The sequence below is a fragment of the Embiotoca jacksoni genome, unplaced genomic scaffold, assembly GCF_022577435.1.
Source record: "Embiotoca jacksoni isolate LCO1_2020_lvr unplaced genomic scaffold, fEmbJac1.0.p SCAF_32, whole genome shotgun sequence".
Taxonomy (NCBI): Eukaryota; Metazoa; Chordata; class Actinopteri; family Embiotocidae; genus Embiotoca; species Embiotoca jacksoni.
The window spans coordinates 54680-77060 of record NW_027185384.1 but is presented as its reverse complement, the minus strand read 5'-3'; the positions used below and the strand labels follow the sequence as shown (position 1 = coordinate 77060).

Sequence of the window (22381 nt, the reverse complement as noted above, 5' to 3'; positions counted from 1 at the left end):
ACACAGACAAGCGATTGACATTTCAGGGAAATAAATAATTGCATTTCTCTCTTTCTTCTTCTTTTATCAGAGGCTTTGTGCTTTTAGGCGACCAAAGGGACTCTCGAACTTTGTAAACGGCCGCAAAAAGTCTCTCCATCAAGTCTTAAAATCTTGGGTTTCATAAAACAAAAGAAAAATCTGTCCGTCAAATGATATTTTAAGCAAAGAATACTTAAATTGTAAACCAATACACTCCTTTGAATCCAGACATCCCAAGTTAACTTTACTGCTTTTAAGTCACAAACTTTTCTCTTCTGCACTCTGCTGCAGACTTTTGGTACTTTTTGGCAGTCAAATTCTTCCCAGACTGCCAATATCGTTTTTCATCACGTCCCCGCTGCGTACTAGTCAAAAGCAAAGTGATTTTGATGTGAATACACCTTTACTCTGAAATTACCACTTATTTCACTTCAGCTCACAGGATTTTCTGGAAATTAATTGGATCTACTATTTCTGATAGAAATCTGAGTTAAACACAGAACAGAATAGCAATCCATAATTTGATCAAGTTACAAGGAATAGCAGCTAATTTGAAATTAAATACTGTTTTGTATGAACGGGCGAACTCGCATAGAGGATATTTGAATACTGTGTCCACTGTCATCAACTCGCAGCTTATTGAACAGCTTAACATTGTTGCAGATAGTTGGATGATGCTCCCTGCTGCAGTCATATTGTTTGCTCAAACAAGCCACAGTGGGGAAAGGCCATGGACGGACTGTTGCTCTCGATGGCATAACAAGATATAATGTCAAGGTTAATTGACCAACAGGGTCCTGTCACATTGGATTAGTGTGGGCTGGAAGTGGATATAACGCAGATGCAATATAACACACTCACATACACACCCGGCCCTTTTAAATGTGCCCGTCCTGTTCGAGAAGCCTTTTTCTCTCTAATGTAAAGTGCTTTGTGTTGTCAGGGAGGTAGATGAGGATGAATCTCCTTTTAATTATAGAAATGAGTCAGAACAGAGACGTAAATCTTCATGACTTTAATTTAAAGTATTCATCCATGCAAGTGGCAAAACCTCACGCTAATCACATTCAAGGCAGTGGAGTGAATATAAATTGATGTTATTCTTGAGATTTGTTTATATCTGTGGAGTTTTATGTGGTAGATCACGCTCCTACATCCACACATATTAGTCTTTAATGTGCAAGTTACATCAGTCAATTTCTCTACTTTCTCTGATTTAAAGTCACAAAATCAGATTCTTTCCTGAGTTGTTTCTGCATAATTTAAAGTACTATTAAGGAGATATTCTGGTTTATTACAAGCTTCCATTGTGTTTGTAGAGGTTTACACATCATCTTTCCGCAGTGACGTCGAAAAGGAGCATGAGCACACAAAAGGTCAAACACTTGTTTATCCAGATGATCTTAAACCACTTAATTCAGATTCAAAACTAAAAATGAGTGCATCCAGCTCTCATGAGTTCAAAATGATCTCACTCTCTGACACAGAACCTCCTGTTGTGGGAATGACTCACAGACTTGCATATATTTAATCCTCTTTTCTCTGACTCCATCTGTATGTAGTCACCTACAATATGTTTGAAAGACCTAAAATGTCAGCTAGGGAAAGTTGACTTTTTGCTTCACATTGAGGTTATTGCTCTTTGACATCCTCTCATTTCTCAAAACTGAAGTCTAATAAGCTCTTCTGTGGGATCTTAAACCCACTGCTGTCAGAAAAAAATCACCAAAATCAATTTGAGCTTAGGTTTTGCAGTAAATGATATTTCTTATTCCACTTGCTGAATATACCGTAGAGCTTCCTCTACCATTGTTGTAGGAGGACGGGACACCCACCCTCCCCTTTAAGTAATGAAATATTTTATTTGAATTATTTGTGTAATTTATGTGCACCTGTTTTCTTTCAGCGCAGAGTCTCTGCTGCGTTTTTGCTGTCATAGGTCGCGTTTTGTCTGTTTAAGGGCGGGGCTTAGCCACCGATACACACCCAGGGAGCAGAGCGAAGGAGAGACATGTGAAGTGAAGATAACATGACTCGTTAGGTGACCCTAACCGCAATAAAAGTGCAGTAAACGCCTATAAGATTGATTTATTAATCGACAGGTGTCAAAACAGGCCAAAATATCTGCTTCTTTTACCCATTGTAAATCTGGCGACAGTACTGACCCACCTCCTCAAAGAAGTCAGCCTGTGAGAAAACACTGACACTCTTCTATGGTATTCATTCAATGGTAGACGTTTTTATACTGTTGTGTTGGGCAACACAAAAATAAATGTTATAAGAGGTAGGGATGCATGAAATGTCCAAAGTTAAATATCCTGAATCGGCACCATCCAATTTTTTTTTTTTTTTTAGCTTTCTTCGTCATCACGTAAATGAGGCCATCAAGCATTTAGATTGAAAAAGAATATCTTGAGAGAGAATTGTGATCTAAATTCTTATTTTATGCAGAATCGTTGCAGAAACCCTTCTAAGAAGTAATGAAAATGGTTATGTCCCGCGTTTGAGCATTTGGCGTAAAGGTCAAGAACATTCTTTAGAAATCCGTTTATAGAAGCTGCAGAGGTGAGGACCGCTGTGGAAGGATGCACTACGAGCATTATTATGTCACTTACGGTGTCCAAGGCACTCCGAAGGTGCCTCATTGTTTCGTGCTCCTTTTGCCGTTGCTGAAAAGTGATTTCAGCCTTCAGGAACAGCAAACATAGATTTCATCATGCGCGACCCCGGCCATTAGAGAAACTCCATTTTTCCGTGGCGCGTCGCGGAACCGGAGATAAGTGTCGGGAGTCGAAGTGCAGCGCGCGTGCTGGCGACGCTCCCTCTCGCTCCTCTCTTTCACTTTCTCGCTCTGCTTGTGTGAGACACTCACACAGTGTAGTTAATTAGGGAATGCTTTTATTGCTTTCTGGGACTCAGGTTCCTTTAATTAAGGAACACAGAAGTGCCTTTCACTGGAAGACGTGCGCTTGATGAATAAGATAAGGGACGGGCTCACGCATTGATTTCCACTGTAACTGTCTAAATGGAGTTCCATCAGGCGTCGGTGAAATGCCAGAGTGACTGTAGAGTGACGTAAGCACCAAAGAGAGATTTTACAGTATATTTATTCTGATTTCCGTTAATCAGAGCTTCCATTTGGAGAGGAATAAAAAAAAAAAAAAAAAAAATCACCATCCCACAGTTTCAGAAGAGAGGCGATTGCTTATCACTGCGGTGTGCCGGCTTGAAACTCAGACCTGTCGCGTCTCTGACACTTCCATTAACACGCTGTCTCCCTACCTTACCTTGTGTTTGGATTTGAACGAGCGAGGTGAAAGTAGCTTTAAACGTGGCACAGTATCCCCAGAGGTATGAGACTGTGACACTTCGGATACTTCTGCTTTGACCGCAGGCTTGAAGGTCTCCAGAGTTTGAAAAATGCTTCATCTCAACCGTTATGTTTTTTTCAAGGTTTGGAATATGCTTGAATTTCAATTTACTCCTTGAAATACTTGATCTCAACATAATCTGCTGCGTCTTCTAAACGATCATTAATATAAGCCAAAAATCGTCGTCGTATTCGTTTCTTTTCTCTCACTCAGACAGAGTGGGGCTACATTTCTACAATTATCACAACTACCAGGTTGAAGACCTCTGTATCAGAGAACAGGTGGATTTAAAAAAAAAAAAAAAAAAAAATTAAATCCACCTGTTCTGGGCAACAACAAATATTATCTTCTTCCTTGTGTTGACTCGTCATTCATAGCTAAATAAATCCTCTCGTGATTCCTTACTCTGAGAATTAGCAAGCATTGAATAAATATGATCAAAACATTCAGCCAAAGCAACTGGTAATAAAATACAAAGCGACAAAATACATTGATTGCCGTGAGGATAAAAGAATTTTGTAAACGTAATTTTTTTTTCAACTACATTTGTCGAAACAATTCAGACGACAAACGCTTCTGGAGTTTGTGCATTTTTGGGTTCGACAACTTTAAAAGTGATTTAAAAGTACTTGAATTTTGCTTTTAAAAAGCTGAAGTTTTAATATGAGCAGCAGTATTTTCCAAAAGAACTCAAACAGTCGCCAGAACTTACTTCTCTACAAAGTTGTACACGCAGGTACTAAATGTAAATACACCTGGTACCGTTTTCTAATAAGGCAGTCATTATAAAGTGTTTGGAAGTTGTAATGGCTTTAATAAAGGTAAATACTTGTGAAAAATGTGACTTTCCTTTGATTTGGTTACTAAATCTTCTCGGCGCATAAATATACACAATATTTACAAATTCCCAGTCGATATTTACGCTCTTTTTATGCAACACCGCCTGACCCGCAGTTCATTCTGTGTATCGTGTCCGGTTTCTAAAGGAAGCGCTACCGGTTTCAGGTGGCTCATCGCAAACGAGGCCTGTTCCGCGTCGCCTCCATTACGGCACCGCTCCGAGGCGAAGCCAAAGCTGTAGATCCTAAAGTTATCTTGGAGCATCACTCACTGTTTTCTCTTGGATGAGAGTGCTTATTGATTTTGTCAACAGAGAATCGATTTTTCTTTTTTTTTTTTCCCCTCTCTCTTACTCTCTCTCTCTCATCTGGAACCACAGCCGAATGCTGGCGAGCAAAAACCCCAGACTGATAGACTGTAATATACTTTTCTGTCGTGATATGTCTTTCTGGAGCTTTTCCTGATAAAGTCTTCACTGAGTTTCAGTTTGACCCGCTTCATACGTCCTCGTGGTTTCTTTCCTGAGATGAGTGACAGTGTACGTCTTGTGGGATTTCTTTTTTCTTTTCTTTTTTTTTGCTCCTAAAATGGGCGCATTGGTCCATTTTAAAATGAGGGTTGGGCTGCCAGGTGTTTGGTGTCTCTCTTTGTTGAGGTCTCTCATTATTTTCAACCCATCTGGACTTTGCGCCGTCTCTCGGGTCCTTAAAGCAACCCGCCTGTCCTTCCGTCACCGTGTTTGTGTGGCGTGTCGGCAGCAGGAAGCCGACCGCTGAGGAAAGTTGAGATAGGTGTCACCGTGTTTGTAGCTGGCTGTCAATGTGTTGTTGAGTGTCTGACGATGTTGTTGAGTGTCTGACGATGTGAATGTGACTGCTGCTTGTCCCATTTCTCCAGTCAGGTCCATGCAACATATGGTGGAGGGGGTGGGGGGAAACAGCCATTCATTCGCCCCAACATGATTTTATCATCTTGTAAGCTGTTTTAATTATAACGGAGAAACGAGTGTTTAAAATCTTACTGTTTCTTCAAAATATACATTTTTAAGAATAACATGAGTTATACATTTAGTTTGGGTGTTATTTACACACAAACTGGCTGGAAAATCTCCAAAACTGTTGTTCTGGACTTCTGACCTGTATAAGAATCAGACGATGACATTACATTTTTTTCTTTTACTGTTTCTTAATCAAATCCAGGTTGTGTTTTATGACTTTTTTGTGAAATTATCAGGAACTATCGCTGTGAAGTACTCACAAAAGTGAGATATAAATTTCAATAAATCCCTGTACTTCGTAAATAACCCCAGGCTTTATCATCCCCGTTGATTTTCACTGATATTTTCATACTTTTTGTATGAATTATTCTGTGTGAAATGTTAAACATGTTAAAATGTCTTAAAGCTAGTCAGAGTTACTCGAGGGAATTTTAGTTTAAAAAATAACTTGTTTTTTTTTTGTTTTTTTTCCAGCTGTTCGTTTGACCTCGTTGTGATTCTGAGGATGTTTCCTATGTCTTCAAAGACTCTTCTAATCATCAGGATAAAAGAAAAGTTCCCACACGGTGTACAAGGAAAAACACTTTTAATTAGTTTCATAAAACGTCTTTCTCAAATTAATGGCTGCAGGAAATGACATTATCTTGCTCAATTTGAGTGACATAACACAAAAATTAAGGGCAACGCTGCCAGTGGATGAACTTGTTATAATTAATAATACAATATTTGTATGATTTTAGCATCTTTTTAGAATGGAAGAGTGAATGAATTATTAATATTCGCTGTATTTCCTCCAAACTTTACCGGTGAAGAAACTAAAGTGAAAAAAAGCCTTAAATTAGGATGGACGGACGACGTTGATTCTCAAAATGTTGTCTCCTCTGAACTCAAAATGTCCAGCTCTCGTGTAACCACTGAGATTAAGTTCGGCAGCTCGGCCTTTTAGAAAAGTTTTTGTCTGAACCTGCAGTCTATCTGCAAAAAAAAAAAAAAAGAAATTCAAAGCCTTAAATCCCCGAACACAAAAGATTAATTTCAGACTACGTTTAAAAGGTAATATGGCAGCAGAGAGAACAATGCGAGGCGAACCCTGTTTAGTTTTACTGCATCATCGGATTGTCACGGTCATACTTGCGTTAATGCCTCTCGATCACACCCTGCAAAATTACCGCAGCCCTCGCTCCCAGCAACTTCTGCGTTGCCGCTGATTGCCGTGAAAGTGTCAGCCGTCTGAGAATCTTTTGTTTAAATGGCAAGTGGAAAATGCCAACATCTGTTACTTCCGCTAAATTGGCTGAAGCTGTTCAATCGGGTCTCGTCCCGCTAGTCGGCGCCGATCGTTAGAAGTCTGCCACGTCTCGTTGGAGCCGGGCGCTTGGTGTGGCCACTCTGGAGGCGCATTTCCCTGCTTTTTTTATCTCACCTGTCAGTTGGTTCGATCGCTCTGTTTTCATGTTTTATTTCTGCCGGACGTCTTAACGCAAAACCTTTCTGCACTGCTTTGTTGTCTCCGCAGTGCCGTCATGGGCCATCGTCTCCATCGCCTTAGTGGCCATCATCCTGGTGTTGGCTTGCTGCTTCTGCATCTGCAAAAAATGGATATTCAAGAAGAAAAACAAAAAGAAGGGCAAAGACAAGGGCAAAAATGCCATCAACATGATGGACGTCAAAGATGGAGGCAAAACCGAGGTACAGACTATTGTTGTTTAAATTTCAGACAGATAACTGCTCTTTGAACTTTGATTTAATAACACACCTACTGCCAAAAAAGAGGCTGTTCATGAATGCTGTTTGCATGATAATATGCAAGAAATTATTTGTCTTAAATATAGACAATAATGCTTTTGATGTTTTGAATTTTAGAGCTTATAATTCTACGCAATATTTATCAATCACATTGACCCTAATTCTATCAGTGTCACTGCAATGGCTGCTACTGTACAGTATGTATTCTGTATTTATGATGTATTTACTGCTGCCAAAAGAGATACATACAGTATTATTTACTCTGACATTTTCACCATTTAATTTAAAAAGTATTCAGCCTAATTGCAGGAGAGTTAATGGAAGTCATTTAGAAGACTTCAGATTTAAGAGAGAGCCTTTCAATCTCTCTGTTGTTGTTTTTTTTCTCCTGCTTATTGTTCCTGTGTGTTCCTTTATTTTATTTTTGATTTTTTTTTTTGGGGGGGGGGGGCTTATGAGGACCTGCTCACTTGTTGAGGAGTGTGAGTAACGTTTGCTGTGCAATGAAGTGGTATCCACCCAGAGAAATGACATCACCAAACCATAAACAAACGGGACGGGTTTTTTTTCGTTCACCGGTACCGGAGGGAGGAGGGGGGAGGGTGTTAACGCGCTAATTGCACCTGCAGAGCGTCGTCATACCGAGTATCTTTAATCTGCTGCAACACCTCCGTTACCAGAGGTGGATCAAGAATCGTAGGCAGAAAATCACCGACGATGTTTTCATACCTCATTTGACTCGATTATTGCAGAAGAAAGCGTTCATTATAACTTTTTTTTTTTTTTTTTTTTTTTTTTAACATAACAGTGAACAGTTTTATCAGCCAGCAAGATCACGCAAGCCGCTGCAAGATTTTTGTATCATTTGTACGATCCGGGTTTTATTTTTCAAATATCCATTAATCAAAATAAAAGACCTCGGTTTGCTCCAATAACTAATCTCCGAGATCGGCGAATCTGCCACTTCCTGAGGCAGGCGGTCATTTCTCCCGGTGTGCCTCAGACTCTGGTGTGTTAACTCCTGTGTGTGGTTGTTTTAATTTGTGTTTCTTCCTTCTATGTCCTCCTTATCTGTGTTGTGTCTGATGACTGTTCGGGATGGTCACTGGCGGTAGGTTCCCAATTGCTGTTGGATCTTCTTAAGCCTGCTGCTCTGACGTTTTTTTTTTTTTATAGCCTCTTGACAACAACTACTACTCCCATAGAACCAAATATATGTAACTATGCACACAGTACATGTATATCTGCTCTATATATGTGTGTACAACCTGCATATGCACATATATATATATATATATATATATGAATGAAAAAAAACAAACACTGGGTGCGCATTGACGAGGTTGAACCACACAGATTTTTTTGTGCCGGGCTAAAGTCTCCTGCCTTTTCAATCTTGAATTTACATATCAAACGAGAGGTGGCGAGAAAACGTCGAATGATTGAGAGGCTCTACAAGTAAATGTTCTTTTGAAGCTGCTGATGAAAAGGAAGCTTTTGATGCGCTGTGGCATTTGCATCCGTCAGCCCTCGGTGAGACGGATTACAACTTTCCTGGAGCGCGGAAAAAAATCCAATAAAATACATGTTTTGATTTTATTTCCTCAATCATTTGACATGCTCTGCTTTTTCCCTCCAAATGTGTCAAAGCAGAAAAACATAAAAGAAAATACTCCCGGAAAAAAAAGGCAAAGACAGAGGCAAATTTGAATCAGTGTTGTTCAGCCTTCTTGCTTTCACATGAGCAACTTGACAAACTAATAGGAGCGGGCCCCGATGTACATCACGACCCCCCTTTTTACCAACACCTCCCCACCCACCGCTGGCATGACGCTTCTAGCTACCATCGGCGTAGAGGGGGGGAGGGGGGAGAGGGGGGGGGGGGGGGTAACATTGAAAGCTTTTTAAGGGGCTATGATGACAATGTGACTGTGGGTCTGCGGGAGTAAAACCACACGTGGGAGTGGGGGGTTTGGGGGTGGGGTGGGGGGGAGCACACGAGAGCACTGTTTTTTGTTTTTTTTGTACGACAAGAGAATGCTCTGCATGCCTAACGAAAAGAGACATCTTGGGAGGAAACGGTTGACGCTGAATGAATGACCTTGACGAAACCATGTCTTTTGCCTCTTCAATCGCATGTTGTTCTGATAACAAAAACTCCTTCACCCCACCACCACCACCACCACCTCTCCTCCAGCCCCCACCAGTGCCACCACTTGCTACCCCCCCGCCCTCCTCACCTCCTCGCCAGGCTAGCAAAAAAAAAAGGGCAACTTCACTTCTTGCTCTCTGTCTCTTCAGACACTTCCCAGTTGATATGTGTTTTTTGACAGAGATTTGATCTGCCTGAAATAACATCAAGGGAATCGTCTTACTGTGATCTAGAAGCATCTTTTCTCCTCCCCTTCTTTCTGCCCTGTCTTCTTCCTCTAATGCTTGCCCATTGCTCTCATTTCTGGCGCCATCGTTTGATCTTTCCTCCCTTTAAACAGAAAACACCCAGAGATTGATAGAAAAGCACCATCAGGGGACCAGGCCCGGGGCTGTAGTGCATCACAAAGCATGTCCTGGTGTTAACTGCTATGGTGTTTTAGTGCTTGCTCCCCCCCCCCCACCCTCCCTCCCTCCCCCGTTTCCTCCCTCCCCCTCCCATGCTGCACCATAAAACAAACGGGAGCTTTTACAGGAGTAGGTCCGCTGGCAGGACCTGGGCGGGGGGAACGGCTGGCTGGGCGCTAGCACCAGCGACAAACAGGCGACACTGACTCTTGGTGGGTGTCTCCTTCAGGCCTTGAAGGATGAGGAGGATGCGGAGACAGGGCTGACTGAAACGGAGACAGAGGCCGAGCCCAAGGAGGACCAGAAACTGGGCAAATTACAATACTCCCTGGATTACAATTTCACGGAGAATGCGGTAAGGATCGGCGCTCCAAACTTCTCTCAGTGTGTGTCGTTGTTGCAAAAAGCTCCTCCCTCGTAAGTATGGTCACGCCCAAACCTCTGAGGTCCAACTGTTTTCGTCTCTCCAGAGATTAAACGGGACCCAAACCAGGTTTTGCACAACATTTTCCTTCTGTAAACACAGTTTGGTCACTGAAGCTTGAGAGCAATCTCCCAGGGATATATCATGTTGGTCGAGTTTGAGGGTTTACCGCTGAGCCTCGTGAAAGATACAGCCCACTGTTGGGATTTAGTTTGTATTTGTTTCTCTCTTTCTGCTTGATTGAATGCAGCCCCTGCAGATATCCATCTGTTGTATTTTTTTATTTTTTTATTTTTTCCAGCGACTGGGTTTTAAAAAGGAAGCACATCAACTTCCTGCCGCCAGATGTTGTGTGACAGATAATAGACGCGATGCATGATCACACTGTCCCTCTCTGGGCTCGCTAACTCGGCATTATAAACAGAATTGACAGCCTGAGATTAGACAGTAGCACTCTGTGCTTTTATACACTCTGGCAGAGATGCAGCTCCAAACAACAAAACTCTACACCAGAATAAAAAAAAACCCTCGTGTCATTTTCACTGGTCCATAATCAACATGTTTTTTGTGTTTAACCTGTGAAATATTCATCAATTTACAGATTACAATCAATCAATAGTGGCGCTAATAAAATTACAAGGCGCAGACGCTATTAGAGTTCAGTCAAGCAGACCTTTATTACTTTTAGAGAAGTCATTTCCTAAAAAAAAAAATATTATACAGACGATATTACATTTCACAGAGTTGATCTGTCATGTAGTTGGAGGCGATGACAGGTCTCTATGAGGTTCCTGATTGCGCAGGTAATAAGCTCCACAGTGGAGCGGAAGTGTAATGGATGGATGACAGTTTTCTCGTTTTGCGACGGTGACCCCAGAGGAAAAGACGATCGGCCCCGCCGCCGCCCCAGAGTTAAAGAGGCTCACAACAGGAAGAGCGAAAGACTCATCCGATCCACTTTCAGCTCACAGTTCAGAACCGCACCGGTCTCCAGGAAGTGTTTTTTTTTTTAATCCTCAGGCTTTGAGGTGCACGCAATCAGTGTGAGCACCCTAGAACTGCTCAAGGAGAACAGGCTCAGGTGATTGGGTAAATGACCGTGTGTGAAATTTCCATTATTATTATAGTAGACGGCTGCTCTTAAAGAGGAAACGACAAGGTGTCCAGTCTGTATAGTTGAAGCGTGAAGATGGTAATTTGCAGAGCAGATGAAATTCAGTTTTTCATGCAGTTCAAACTTTTCCTCAGTGCAGTGTCACTTTTGGAAGAGCCGGCCGAGTGTCCCCCAGATATCAGAGTAAAGCCGGATTACACTCGAAAGCCAACCACTCAATTTGTTGCCCGACCACACGGAAAAGGCAAAAAGTGTTTTGCTTCTCCGACCGGACACACCGACCGTCGCAGAGACTCAAATCCTTTAAATTGGAGCAACAGTTTGTGCACATGAAGAGTGGCAGAAGTTGCAAAGAATGAAATAAAAAAAAAAACTGGAATTTGAAAGCCCGACTACGATCACACACTTTCTCAACCTCATTAAATTTAGCCAATTGTTGCACGGTTCTTGGTTTGGACAGAAAAACACGTTGGGATGCAGCACTTCAAGGTCCGACATAGAAAACATTTGGAGGGTGTTTCAGACCATATTTGACAATTCAGCAAACACTTTTAGGTATTCTGATTCCGCTAGTCTCTCACTGCGCCCTTTATGTAGACGGGTATTTAGAAGTTTGACTAATTTTTTTAATTTAATTTTGCATCCCATCAAAGACCAATACTTTCTGTAGCTTTAAGCAAGAGTTACTGGTTATTTCTCATAACTACAAACCTTCCCTAACTTATGTTTGCCTGTTTTTGGATGTAGAACTAAATGAAGTATTGATGCGTAAAAAATGTCATTGAATGTTATCTGCGGGGTTTTGCAGATGTCGACCTTTACCGGACACGAAGATCGACATCTTGTGTCTTAAGACACTTTATTTGTCATGTAACCCATATAATAAAACTGAGGTTGGTCCTCCCAGAGACCTGTAACAGCAAAATAAATAAAAACTAGACAAAATACTGGGTATAAACCGATAAAAAAAAACAAAAGAACATGATGTGACGGGGACAGTCAGCAATAAAGTGCAGTAGGACAATAAATGGATAAAAGGCAGCAGTGGTTTGTGATGCAAAATCAGTTCGAGGTTTGGGGGGGGGGGGGGGGGGGGAGGCATGGAGGTTACAGCTGTTACAGAAGTTGTTCCTCAGTCTGTTGGTCCAGGTTTTTTACAGCTCGGTATCTTTTCCCTGATGGTAGAGGAGACAAACAGAGAGTGGCCCGGGTGGGTTGTGTCTCTCCTGATGTTGCCGGCTTCCTTTGTGGGCGGCCTGCATACAAAGTGCCTGCGTGGTGACAGGGTTGAGAAAAAGCTAATGATATTCAGCTTCTAATTCAGAAGTCTGAATCGGATTTATATCCTGCTGGAGCTTTAGATATGACAAGTCGCAGGTAAAGGGAGGAGGGCCCTCAGTACTGCCAGCCAGTCATTGAGCTGCATCGTGGATGATGCCGTTGCCATGTTTATGAACTCCAAGTGACCTTGTTCAGTAGCGATAAACAAAATGCCACCAGTGAGCTTCACAGACTCGTACCAATTTGTTTCGAATATTATAAAATATGCTTCCCCTTTAAAATCCTGCTGTGAGCGCTACGAGCTAATTAATGGTATGTGTTTCAAAAGAGAGACTTCTTCCACCACGATTGCCTCCAACTCTGTCGGTAAATGTTCCACCCTGCCAGGATGAAAGAGGGAAACGCTGGTGTGTCTGTGTGCGAAGAGATCAGGCTGAGTGGGAAAAGACTTTCAGGTTAATGTCAGATCCTCGTGGCTGAAAAGTCTCTGCTTTGTTTCTATCTGTTAACCACCACAAATGGCCGCTGCCCCCGGTGTTGATGATCCTGGGTTTGTACACTAATGAGACGAAAAAGGTTTTTGTAAAAGATCCAAATCGTTTCGGGGAGCGGCGACGCGGCTACATCAGCAAATGAAGCACAAAGAGGCCCTCTCGGCGCAGCAGGAGGAGAATTATAATGTCATTCCTACTTTCAACATCATTACCATATTCATTGCTCTTTTCACAGGTCAAGAGCAGGCGGATTGTATTGTGGCCAGTCAGATTATTTGAATTTTAAACCCGTTATTAAGAAGGGATGAAATTCAAAACATTTATTCCATTTCTTTTTCTTTTTTTATTATTATTTATTTCAGAATTTCCCCTTTTGATAGTTCATTTCTAAAATAACACCCAAAGCCAAATTAATAAATACTAGTCAGGGAGAGAGCTGTTATTGAGGCAGGCCGGTCCTTATTAGGTGTGTGCGTGTGCGTGCGTGTGTGTGTGTGCGTGTGTGTGTGTGTGTGTGTGTGTGTGTAATGCACTGGGATAAAGGGAGCTCTCTAGTACAACCTTCACAAAGTTTCACCGAGGTCAACGCAAATGTTTAGTTTCAGACCGATGCAGTTTAATTTTTCCCGTCCAAATGTACTTGAGCCCGTCTGAGCGTCCATGTGCATGTTTAAATGAGATGCGTTCAGGTGCATCGTTGGCTCTGTTGGTGCAGCTGTGGCTCGGCTGGGAGAGGGTTGGTCGTTCAACACCCACCTCCTCCAGTCCACATACTAGAGTGTCCTTGGGCAAGACAGTGGGAGGCGAGCACCTTGCTTGCACCTGTCCTACACACACACAGGAACCTGCAGCAGTTCACAAACATGCAAAAGATTAAAGATGAAAGGATTTACAATGCGAAGGATTATTATTGTCATCAATCCGAACACAAGCCGAACATTTGATCTGCAGAGAAGCTTTCTCTTTGGCAAATCGGCCGTAATAAAAGAAATCCGCTCACGTGTCTTTTGCAGTGAACAGGAGATGAGACTGTGATTAGTTTGTTTCATGTCTCAACCAAAATACATCTAAGTTTAATTAGGAGGCTAAGTACATTCCCTTTGAACTGCGCGCCTCATTTTGCACTCAGATTATCCGCTGTTTAAATAGTGAAAGTGGATTTGAACGTGCAGTTAATGCAGACCGTGCGCCGAGATCGTTAAAATAGAGCCCAACACGCAGAAGGACTGAATCAGGGACTGAATCACCCTTCTTTGGTCAGCGGGCTGCTCACTGGACTGAAGAGTAACACACAAACAAAGAGGGGTTTAATACCAGCAGCCCTCCGCTGTGAGACAACACGAGTCCTTAGTTAAACAGAACAACACACACAGATGGGCAAACACTCTCAGCCGCTGTTGTTTTTACTCTCAAAGCTGTGATGGTTAGTCAGAAAGAGGAGTTATAACTTGTGCAAGAACAAAAAATGCTAACAATTCTTGACTGTTGACCATTTAAGTCATCACAGAGCTACAGCTTCTCTAATGTGGGGATTTATTACAAATTTGTTTTATCGTGATACCTTTATTGTATTTGGGTTTTGGTGTGTTGATGGAACAAAACAAGTAATTTTGCCATCTATAAACATCTTTTATAGACAAAATAATGATCGTCATAATCATGATAATAACTAGTTTCAGCTCATTGCTTACAGTGCAGTGTTTGCAGTGCACAAGAAATAAACGGTTAAAACAAAATGATTGCAGCTGGAGAATTGACAGGGAACCAAATCACTCACTTAACGTATCTGTAGGTTTTCACTTTCATTTTTGGAGAAAATAATTATGAAAAAAATTGGATTTGTAAAAGTTAGGTAAACTCACAATTAAATTAGTGAAAAAAAAATAACAGTCAACACATAATTTTACTATTGAATGGACCTGTGGGGCTTCTTTATTTTTTTTCAATAAGTTTTGGGAGAAGCTTTATGCAGTCCGTGCCGTGTTCACGTACAGACTCAGAAAACAAACTATTAGCTGACGCAGCAAACGGCACATCAACAACTCCAGCCACGTCCCGCTCTCGTCTTCTCTCAGGCGTCACTGCCTCTCCCAGTGGAGACGATGTGACATGCCGTGTCTCCCACTGACTGCGCTGACGGATGGGATGGAAATCAGGGGGACGGCACGCGAGCATCAACCGCTCCACTTTAAAATCCAAGTGGCGCTTTGCAGCACCGCGGCGCGCAACGCGCTTCCGTTTAGGTTAAGGTAAATGACAGGTAGAGTAATTGTACATCTTTAATATGCCTTCTGAGGTATGTCACTGTTTTACAACCGAGTGGTCCCGATGAGCTACATGCAGCATAGGTAGGACACGTCAAAGCGATCTGATGCGGTTTCAGTCATGCCTTGTGAAATGTTGTGCAATACTTGGTGAGCAGTCAATGAATCAAAGATGTCCCGTTTAGCCCATGATGCATTTGTCTTGTGTTCACTGTTGTCTTGTGTGATGTTTGAAGTGGTGGAAGGGGGACTCAGATCTTTCACTGAAGTAAAAATACTACGATGAAAAAAAATACTCCATTACAAGTAGAAGTCCTGTATTCAAAATCCTACTTAAGAAGTAAAAGTTCTGTCAGCAAAATGTACCTAAAGTATCAGAAGTAAAATTACTCTTTATGAAAAATAGCTCAGTTTAGAGTGTTATATTTATAATATGTACATTTCTGGAATATTACGTCATTGACATTTACACATGAGCAGTGTTTTAATGTAATGTAATTTCAACACATGATGCCTAATGCATGATGTATAATCTATGTATAATAATGCATATATATCAACTGATTGTATATTTTAGGGATAAAATATTGATCTGACAAATCAGATAAATGTAGTGGAGTTGGGACGCTGTGTACAACATAAATAAAAATAGAAATGCGATGATTTGCAAATCATGTAATCCCATATTTCATTGAAAATAGACCAAAGACAACATATCAAATGTTGAAATTGAGAAATGTTGTTGTTTTATGAAAAATATATCATTTTGAATTTGATTTCCCAATGAAATGTCGTGGAGGGGAAATATAAAGTAGAATTAAATGGGAATACTCAAGTAAAGTACTTCTAAAAAGTACTTAAGTACAATACTTGAGTAAATGTACTTATTTACTTTCCACCACTGGATGTTTGTGAGCACACGTGTGTGTATTCGACCCTGTAAATCACCATTACATCATCCAACGATGACTTTTAACCTACTGAAATCCCACCACCATCCGATGCAGATATGTACGTTGATATAACACTGATGTAACAAGAGAAATATTCTCCATGTTTTATTGGCAGCATTGAACATCTGCTGGTTGTTTATACCCGGAGATAAACTCGCTAATCTAACATAGATAAAGCGAAAATAACCGTGTGTGGCATATTTTGTACAAACAAGGTCTTTTAGCTCATTGGACTTTTAAATGTGTAAACAGTTCCGCGGGTAAGAGCTGCTCTGAGGGCAGAAATAATCTCATTAGTCAAGTTACACATTAATGTGTGGAGTCAAGCAGACGCAGTCTTCAAAGCTAAAGTGTGTGTTAACGTCTGTATCAGAGCATGAACGCTGAAAGGTCAGAAACTTTGAGTTGAGTTGGTTTTCAGGCTGCTGTAGAGTAGTGACGCACAGAACGTTAATTTTTTTTTACCAGCATTCATTTTAACTTATACATTTTGTTCTGTTTTGTACGTTAATTTGGCTCAGCAGACAGATTTAAATACCACAACAACCTGATACTCTGCAACAATTTCCATCGTTTCCATGGAGAAGAAGACATTCAGAGCCGCAAATCAGAGCAGTGTAAAATTCAAAATTGTTCAATTATTTCATCAGTTGTTAAAAAAAAAAAAAAAATGTGGGGCCACAACTGCTAATTCTACCAAACCTTAAACATGAGCTGATTAAGAATGTTGATGCTTCTTTAGTTCTCTCATCACCATCATCGTTAACTCTCAGCCACCGCTAACGGTAACATTTTAAGAGTGATGATTGGATGTTTTATACCGAAACCCACGTTGGAAGTCGTAGCCCCTGAAAGGTTTTTGTACACAAACTTGTAAATTTGACTTTTTATTAAAGAACGGTGGCTGATTGCACGTGAGAAAGTATCAAACTGATCCAGATTGTAGAAGTCCTCCATCTGACACTCGCGGCTTATTTTCTATTGGAAAAAATTAGGCAAATGCGTCCGAATTAGCTCCTCCCACTTCCCAACTCTAATTACAAAGCAAATAATGAACTTTCAAACCAACATCTAGTTGGACCACGTGCTTTTTTTGGATTATCTAAATGCATAAAAACTGTGTTCCTCTGGCTCCACTTATATGGATGTAACTCTGAGAAGACATGTATATACAAAAACATGTTACGAAATCCATAGTCTTTTGTCAGTAAAAGTGATTTCCTTTCCTATCGGTGGTTACGTTCCTTATGTTGATTACCAACCGGAGGTCATTGTTCCCCTCATGTTTATGTACCACTCGAAGCTCCACACAGTAAACCGCTGCAGCTGCTGACAGCTGCTGAGCTCCATGGCTGAGTGCCCTGGTTGGGCTCCAGATTGCCGCTTGATGGCTGTCTGATAGGAAGTTGATTGACTGACTGGCTGGACCTCCTGAGAGGCCGTAGAGTGGAGGCTCTGACTGGCAGGTCAATCAGCCTCCTGGGAACCCCATCGTGGTTATCAATTATCAGCCCTATGTGAAGAAAAACATTTGCCTCATTCCCAGTCTGACACGTCATGACCTTTATAAACTCTTCAGCAGCTGCCACCTTCTCACGACCTTCTAACACTGGAGCCATATCACAGAGGAAATGACGCTGAGTCATCTTTACGACACCGTTAGGGAGGAATGATTGCAAGTGATATTAAAAGATAAGATGAGGCTGAAAAATCGAATGTTCTTTTAGTTCTGAAGACGTATTTCTGCTGTTTCAAATTACGTACTTCCCTTAGTACTCTTACAAATAGTTATCTTGCACGTTAGGACTCTTACTTGTGTAGTACTTGAATTTTGACAGGGTAGTTTTGTTTCAAATCGCACGCTGTTGTTTCTGGACTGACCAGAAATAACCTCAGCATGTGAATTGGCTTCCTCCATAGAGGAAAGAGGGCGGTGCCACCGAAGTTCAGAATTTCCAAATTAAGGCGTCTGAGGAACCTGCAGCTGTTCCTGAACAACCACACTGAAGTGTTTCTTTTTCACTACCGCTGCTGGACAGAAGAATCAGTGTGTTTCTTGAGTCTGTTCAACAGAGCGCACATAAACACATTAATTTCTGGGTAGAATAATTCAAGCTGCAGATATTTTGGCGGGCGATGTGTTCACGTGCTGAGAACACAGCACCAGTAATGGTTTCTGTGTCAGGATTTTGGTGGGATGACAGTGGATGTTGTGATAATGTGGCTCTACGGACGCCTTCTCTCACTCTTCGACCCTTCCTCTTCCCGCTCTCAGCTCATCGTGGGGATCATTCAGGCGGCGGAGCTGCCCGCCATGGACATGGGCGGCACATCCGACCCGTACGTAAAGGTCTACCTGCTGCCTGACAAGAAGAAGAAGTTTGAGACCAAGGTCCACCGGAAGACCCTCAACCCTACCTTCAACGAGCAGTTCACCTTCAAGGTACTCCTCACGTTAAATGCTACATTTCATCTCCATCCGCTGAACATTACAGCTGATTGTTTTTTATCTGCGTGTAGCTGGAGATCTTTTGCTTCCACTGACAATCTGATTTGCATGCAGCCTTGAAAACTTGGAAGGTGTGGAGACAGCAACCAGCTGGCACATTAACAAGCTCCAGACAGAATATCTCTCACACACACACAGTTACACACAAACACACAAACACACACACACACACACACACACACACACACACACACACACACACACAAACGGAGGCTCAGTGTGATTGAGATTAACACAGGCAGATGCACCGCTACACCCTGGCCTTGCCTTGGCCATAATGGATGGCTGTTGCTCAGCAGTGGGGAAAGTTTTGTTATTCACCCAGCAGTGGAGAGCACAGGTGTTCGCTGTAACTTCAGCATAATGTGACACGATATCCACCTCGATGCAAGATTTATTTGTGTGTCTTTTTTATAATTCCAAATCTGTGATGCATCCTGGGAAGAAAAAGAAAGAAAAGAAGAAAATCAGGACGCGTGATTATAAGCACGGTCAAGAAGAAGAGATGTTTTTGTGAGATAACGTCAAGGACAAACCAGGAAGCGTTATCGCACCTTCACTCTCCTTTTTTTTGTGTCGCGAGAAGTTATTTAAATTTTCGAACTTTGGTCTCAAGATTGGAGGCAAATAAGGAGCTGAAGTGTGTGAGACGACGAGGTGGGATGGAGGTGACGGATTTTAAAGCAGAGTCAACTGTCGGCCTCCGCTTGACGTGTGATTAACTTCAGAATAGATGTAGCACAAGGAGTCGAGGACTGATTAATATCAAATTGAAGTCAACTTTTGCAACACTGACTTTGACAACTCGACAACATTCTGGTTATTTTTACAGTCCTGGACGGTTTTACATTACAAGTGTTCCTAATAAATTGGTAACTCAATTTAAAACGTGGCCTTTTTTTTTTTTTTTTTTCCAGAATTAAAAAACGTGCAGTTCGTAGAGAGGTTTTAACGTTAGTTTGGTTTTCTCAGCTCATAGAGTTAGAAAATTTCTACTACGATGTCCAATGAAAAAGTTCACACGGCGCCCATAACATCTAAACATCGTGCCTGATTTACATCTTGGCCGTCAAAGGTGTCCCCTTGTGCAGCAACAAATTGACAGTGGCACAACCAAACAAATGTCAAAGAAAACCCAGCTGGTTGCTTCTGAGTTTGACCAAATTTCATGTGCAATCTCTGCTCAGGTTTAAAGTCCACAGTGACATCACAAATGTGCACAAACCAGCGGTCACAAAAATACGTGTAACACGATCAGGCTACATAACCTTTTACTGTGCAGCGGTCTGTTCACAGAACGTTTTGATCAGGCCTTGTATATTTCCATTGAGTGGTTAAAAGCTCAATAATATCATGAGAATATCATGCCTGCTTAAAAATAAGTTCATGACGACATACTTAGCTAAAGATTAGCCTTGATACAGATGTCTTGATAGTTGTTGTTGTCTCTGAACCGAACTCTGGGAAAGAGACGATTTTAATAAACTTACAGGTGAAAAGCAAAGAAAAGTGGACGTCTGCTAAGAACTGTTGGCTTGTTTTCATGGCTTGTATTACACACAAAATGTTTGTCTTGTACATCTGCCGTTGTTCAAACGGGTTGAAATCTACTTGGGATTTTGGTGTTCTTGGGTGAGCTGAGCACGTTCTGCCTCTAATTGAGGAACCTCTTTCGTCTTCAGGTCCCTTACGTAGAGCTCGGCGGGAAGACGCTCATAATGACGGTGTACGACTTTGACCGCTTCTCCAAGCACGACGCCATCGGCGACATCAAGGTGCCCATGAACAAGGTGGACTTCAGCCACATAACAGAGGAGTGGCGGGATCTGCAGAGCGCCGAGAAGGAGGAGGTGAGACTCACGAAACCTGTGTGGGCCGACAGCTCAATCACTCCTTACAAAATGAATCGGTTTCAAATCCCTTTTCCGACACCTGTCTCACAGCGCGGCACAGATTTGTGCATCTAGTAGCTGCAGTTTCAATAATAAGGTTATTTTTATTGTTTGAGTGACGGCCCGGTCGTTCTTTTTACTGTGTTCAGCGAGCCCTTTGTTCTTGAACCACAAACGCAGTGCTGCGGTTAAAGTAATCCATCTCCCCTGGAAATGCCACTTAATCATATGTCCGCACTTCCCCTTCAATTAATACAAGTGTGACTTTCCAGGCACCAGTTCAGGGGATTCAATTTTCATGGTAAATGTCATGGCATATAGCACATGTTGCCAACCTTATTTTTAGCATTACGGCGGCTTGATTTAAAGGTTAATTGTGATGCCGTAGAGAGGTTGCGGCAGTGGTTCTGGTTGAAGGGCATCAGTATAGACTTCCTCAGAGTTTCGTCGCACGGCTGCACTTGATAATTTGACGGCAGGTTCGAGACACCGGAGCGACGCTTTGCATTTCTCACACTCAGCGGAGAGCAAGTCCACATTTTAGTAAATAAACTCAGTTGATTTCTTTCAGAGAGACGGAGTAGTCGCAGCAGAATGAACAAACAAGAACATATACTGAGTGAACTTTAGAGGAGTTGGTAGGTGTATATCTTTTGTCTTTTATTCCTTCTGCAATCAGGCAACTAAATGCTGACAGTGGGCATTTTAAATGACTGATTAATGACATTGATTGACGTGATTTTTAGAGCATCAACAGTCAACAGACTGTGTGAAGTCCAGAAAAAAGGTCTCCAGTCAGACTTGAACCAGAGATGTTCGGATCAACTCCCTAAAGGTCCACGACCACCAGGACACCTCAAAAATACGTCTTTTTCCCTCAGGACATCTTTTACTTTACGACTCTTTCTATTTTCCGGGGAAACAAACCTTCAGGATTCTCACTATATTAAAATATACAAAAAATTACTGTCTGGCCTTGAGTAGATCTGTTTTGAAGGCTAAAAAGCCGGAAAAGATGGAAAAATTTTAATAATATATAAAGTACCATTGCTTATGTTATATAATCGTCCAGAGGAGGGAATTGCTTTCAGGTGAAAAACGATGAACGCTCCACCTCAAGGTCAACTCTCAAGGTCAAACATGAAGCAGCAAAGATGTGAAATTGCCCTTTAAGTCGAGGAAGCAGCGGTTGGCATTTTTACAGCTCACGGGACGTATTAAGGAGCTCGGTCACTGATCGGCCCTCACGTGCGTAATGAACTGCGTGTCCCTGTTTTTGCGAGCCTCCAGGGGACGGAGGCGATTTAAAACCAGACCCTCGTCATCAAGCCGAGACTTTCTTTTTTTGAAGCAGCTACAAGTCGGGATGGTTGAACACAAATGAAATGGGTGAAGGTGTACATAATACTCTATTTTCCTGATTCTACAATATGAAATAGACCCTGATTGGAAGTTGATGACAGACTCCTGGAACAAGCCAAAGGTCAATAATTCAGATCAGTTTCTTTGTTGTTGTTCCCTTTGATTTGTAACCTCCTCTAAAAAATGTCCACACTCGAAGCAGGTGCGACCCAACAGGGAGTTATTACAGCGTGTGCGTCTCGTGCTGATAAGGAACACGAGTCGCTCTCTCGTCAGCGTATGATGATGAGAGTCGCGTTGTAACGGTGATTTGCGTGAACCCGTTGAAGTGATTGCAGCACTTCGCCGAGAAAAGTGATGAGTGACAAAACAAGTGGGGGCCGATATTAGACACATGCAAACCAAAACAAGAGACCAAAACCACAGAAGATTGAAAACGGAGAGGGACATGTCGTACATCTGATTGGCTCTGACTCGGGAGCTTTCGTAACACTGCGCCCGAGTTTCTATATTTACTCGAGTGTTTTTGTCCTCGTTCTCTTTGTGTGTTTCTC

At 41.9% G+C, this 22381-nt stretch overlaps 1 protein-coding gene across 4 annotated transcripts in view; it reads left to right on the top strand.

Annotated features, from left to right (window-relative positions):
• Positions 1-22381, top strand: part of syt1a (synaptotagmin Ia) — a 155474-nt gene that overhangs the window by 118235 nt on the left and 14858 nt on the right. For 3 of the 4 annotated variants that reach the window (XM_069164800.1, XM_069164798.1, XM_069164799.1), the window contains 4 exons: positions 6746-6918; positions 9764-9889; positions 18340-18507; positions 20256-20423. In XM_069164800.1, coding sequence (XP_069020901.1) covers positions 6746-6918; positions 9764-9889; positions 18340-18507; positions 20256-20423 — 635 coding nt within the window. The remainder of the gene's footprint in view (positions 1-6745; positions 6919-9763; positions 9890-18339; positions 18508-20255; positions 20424-22381) is intronic. The other variant, XM_069164801.1, reaches the window with a different exon arrangement.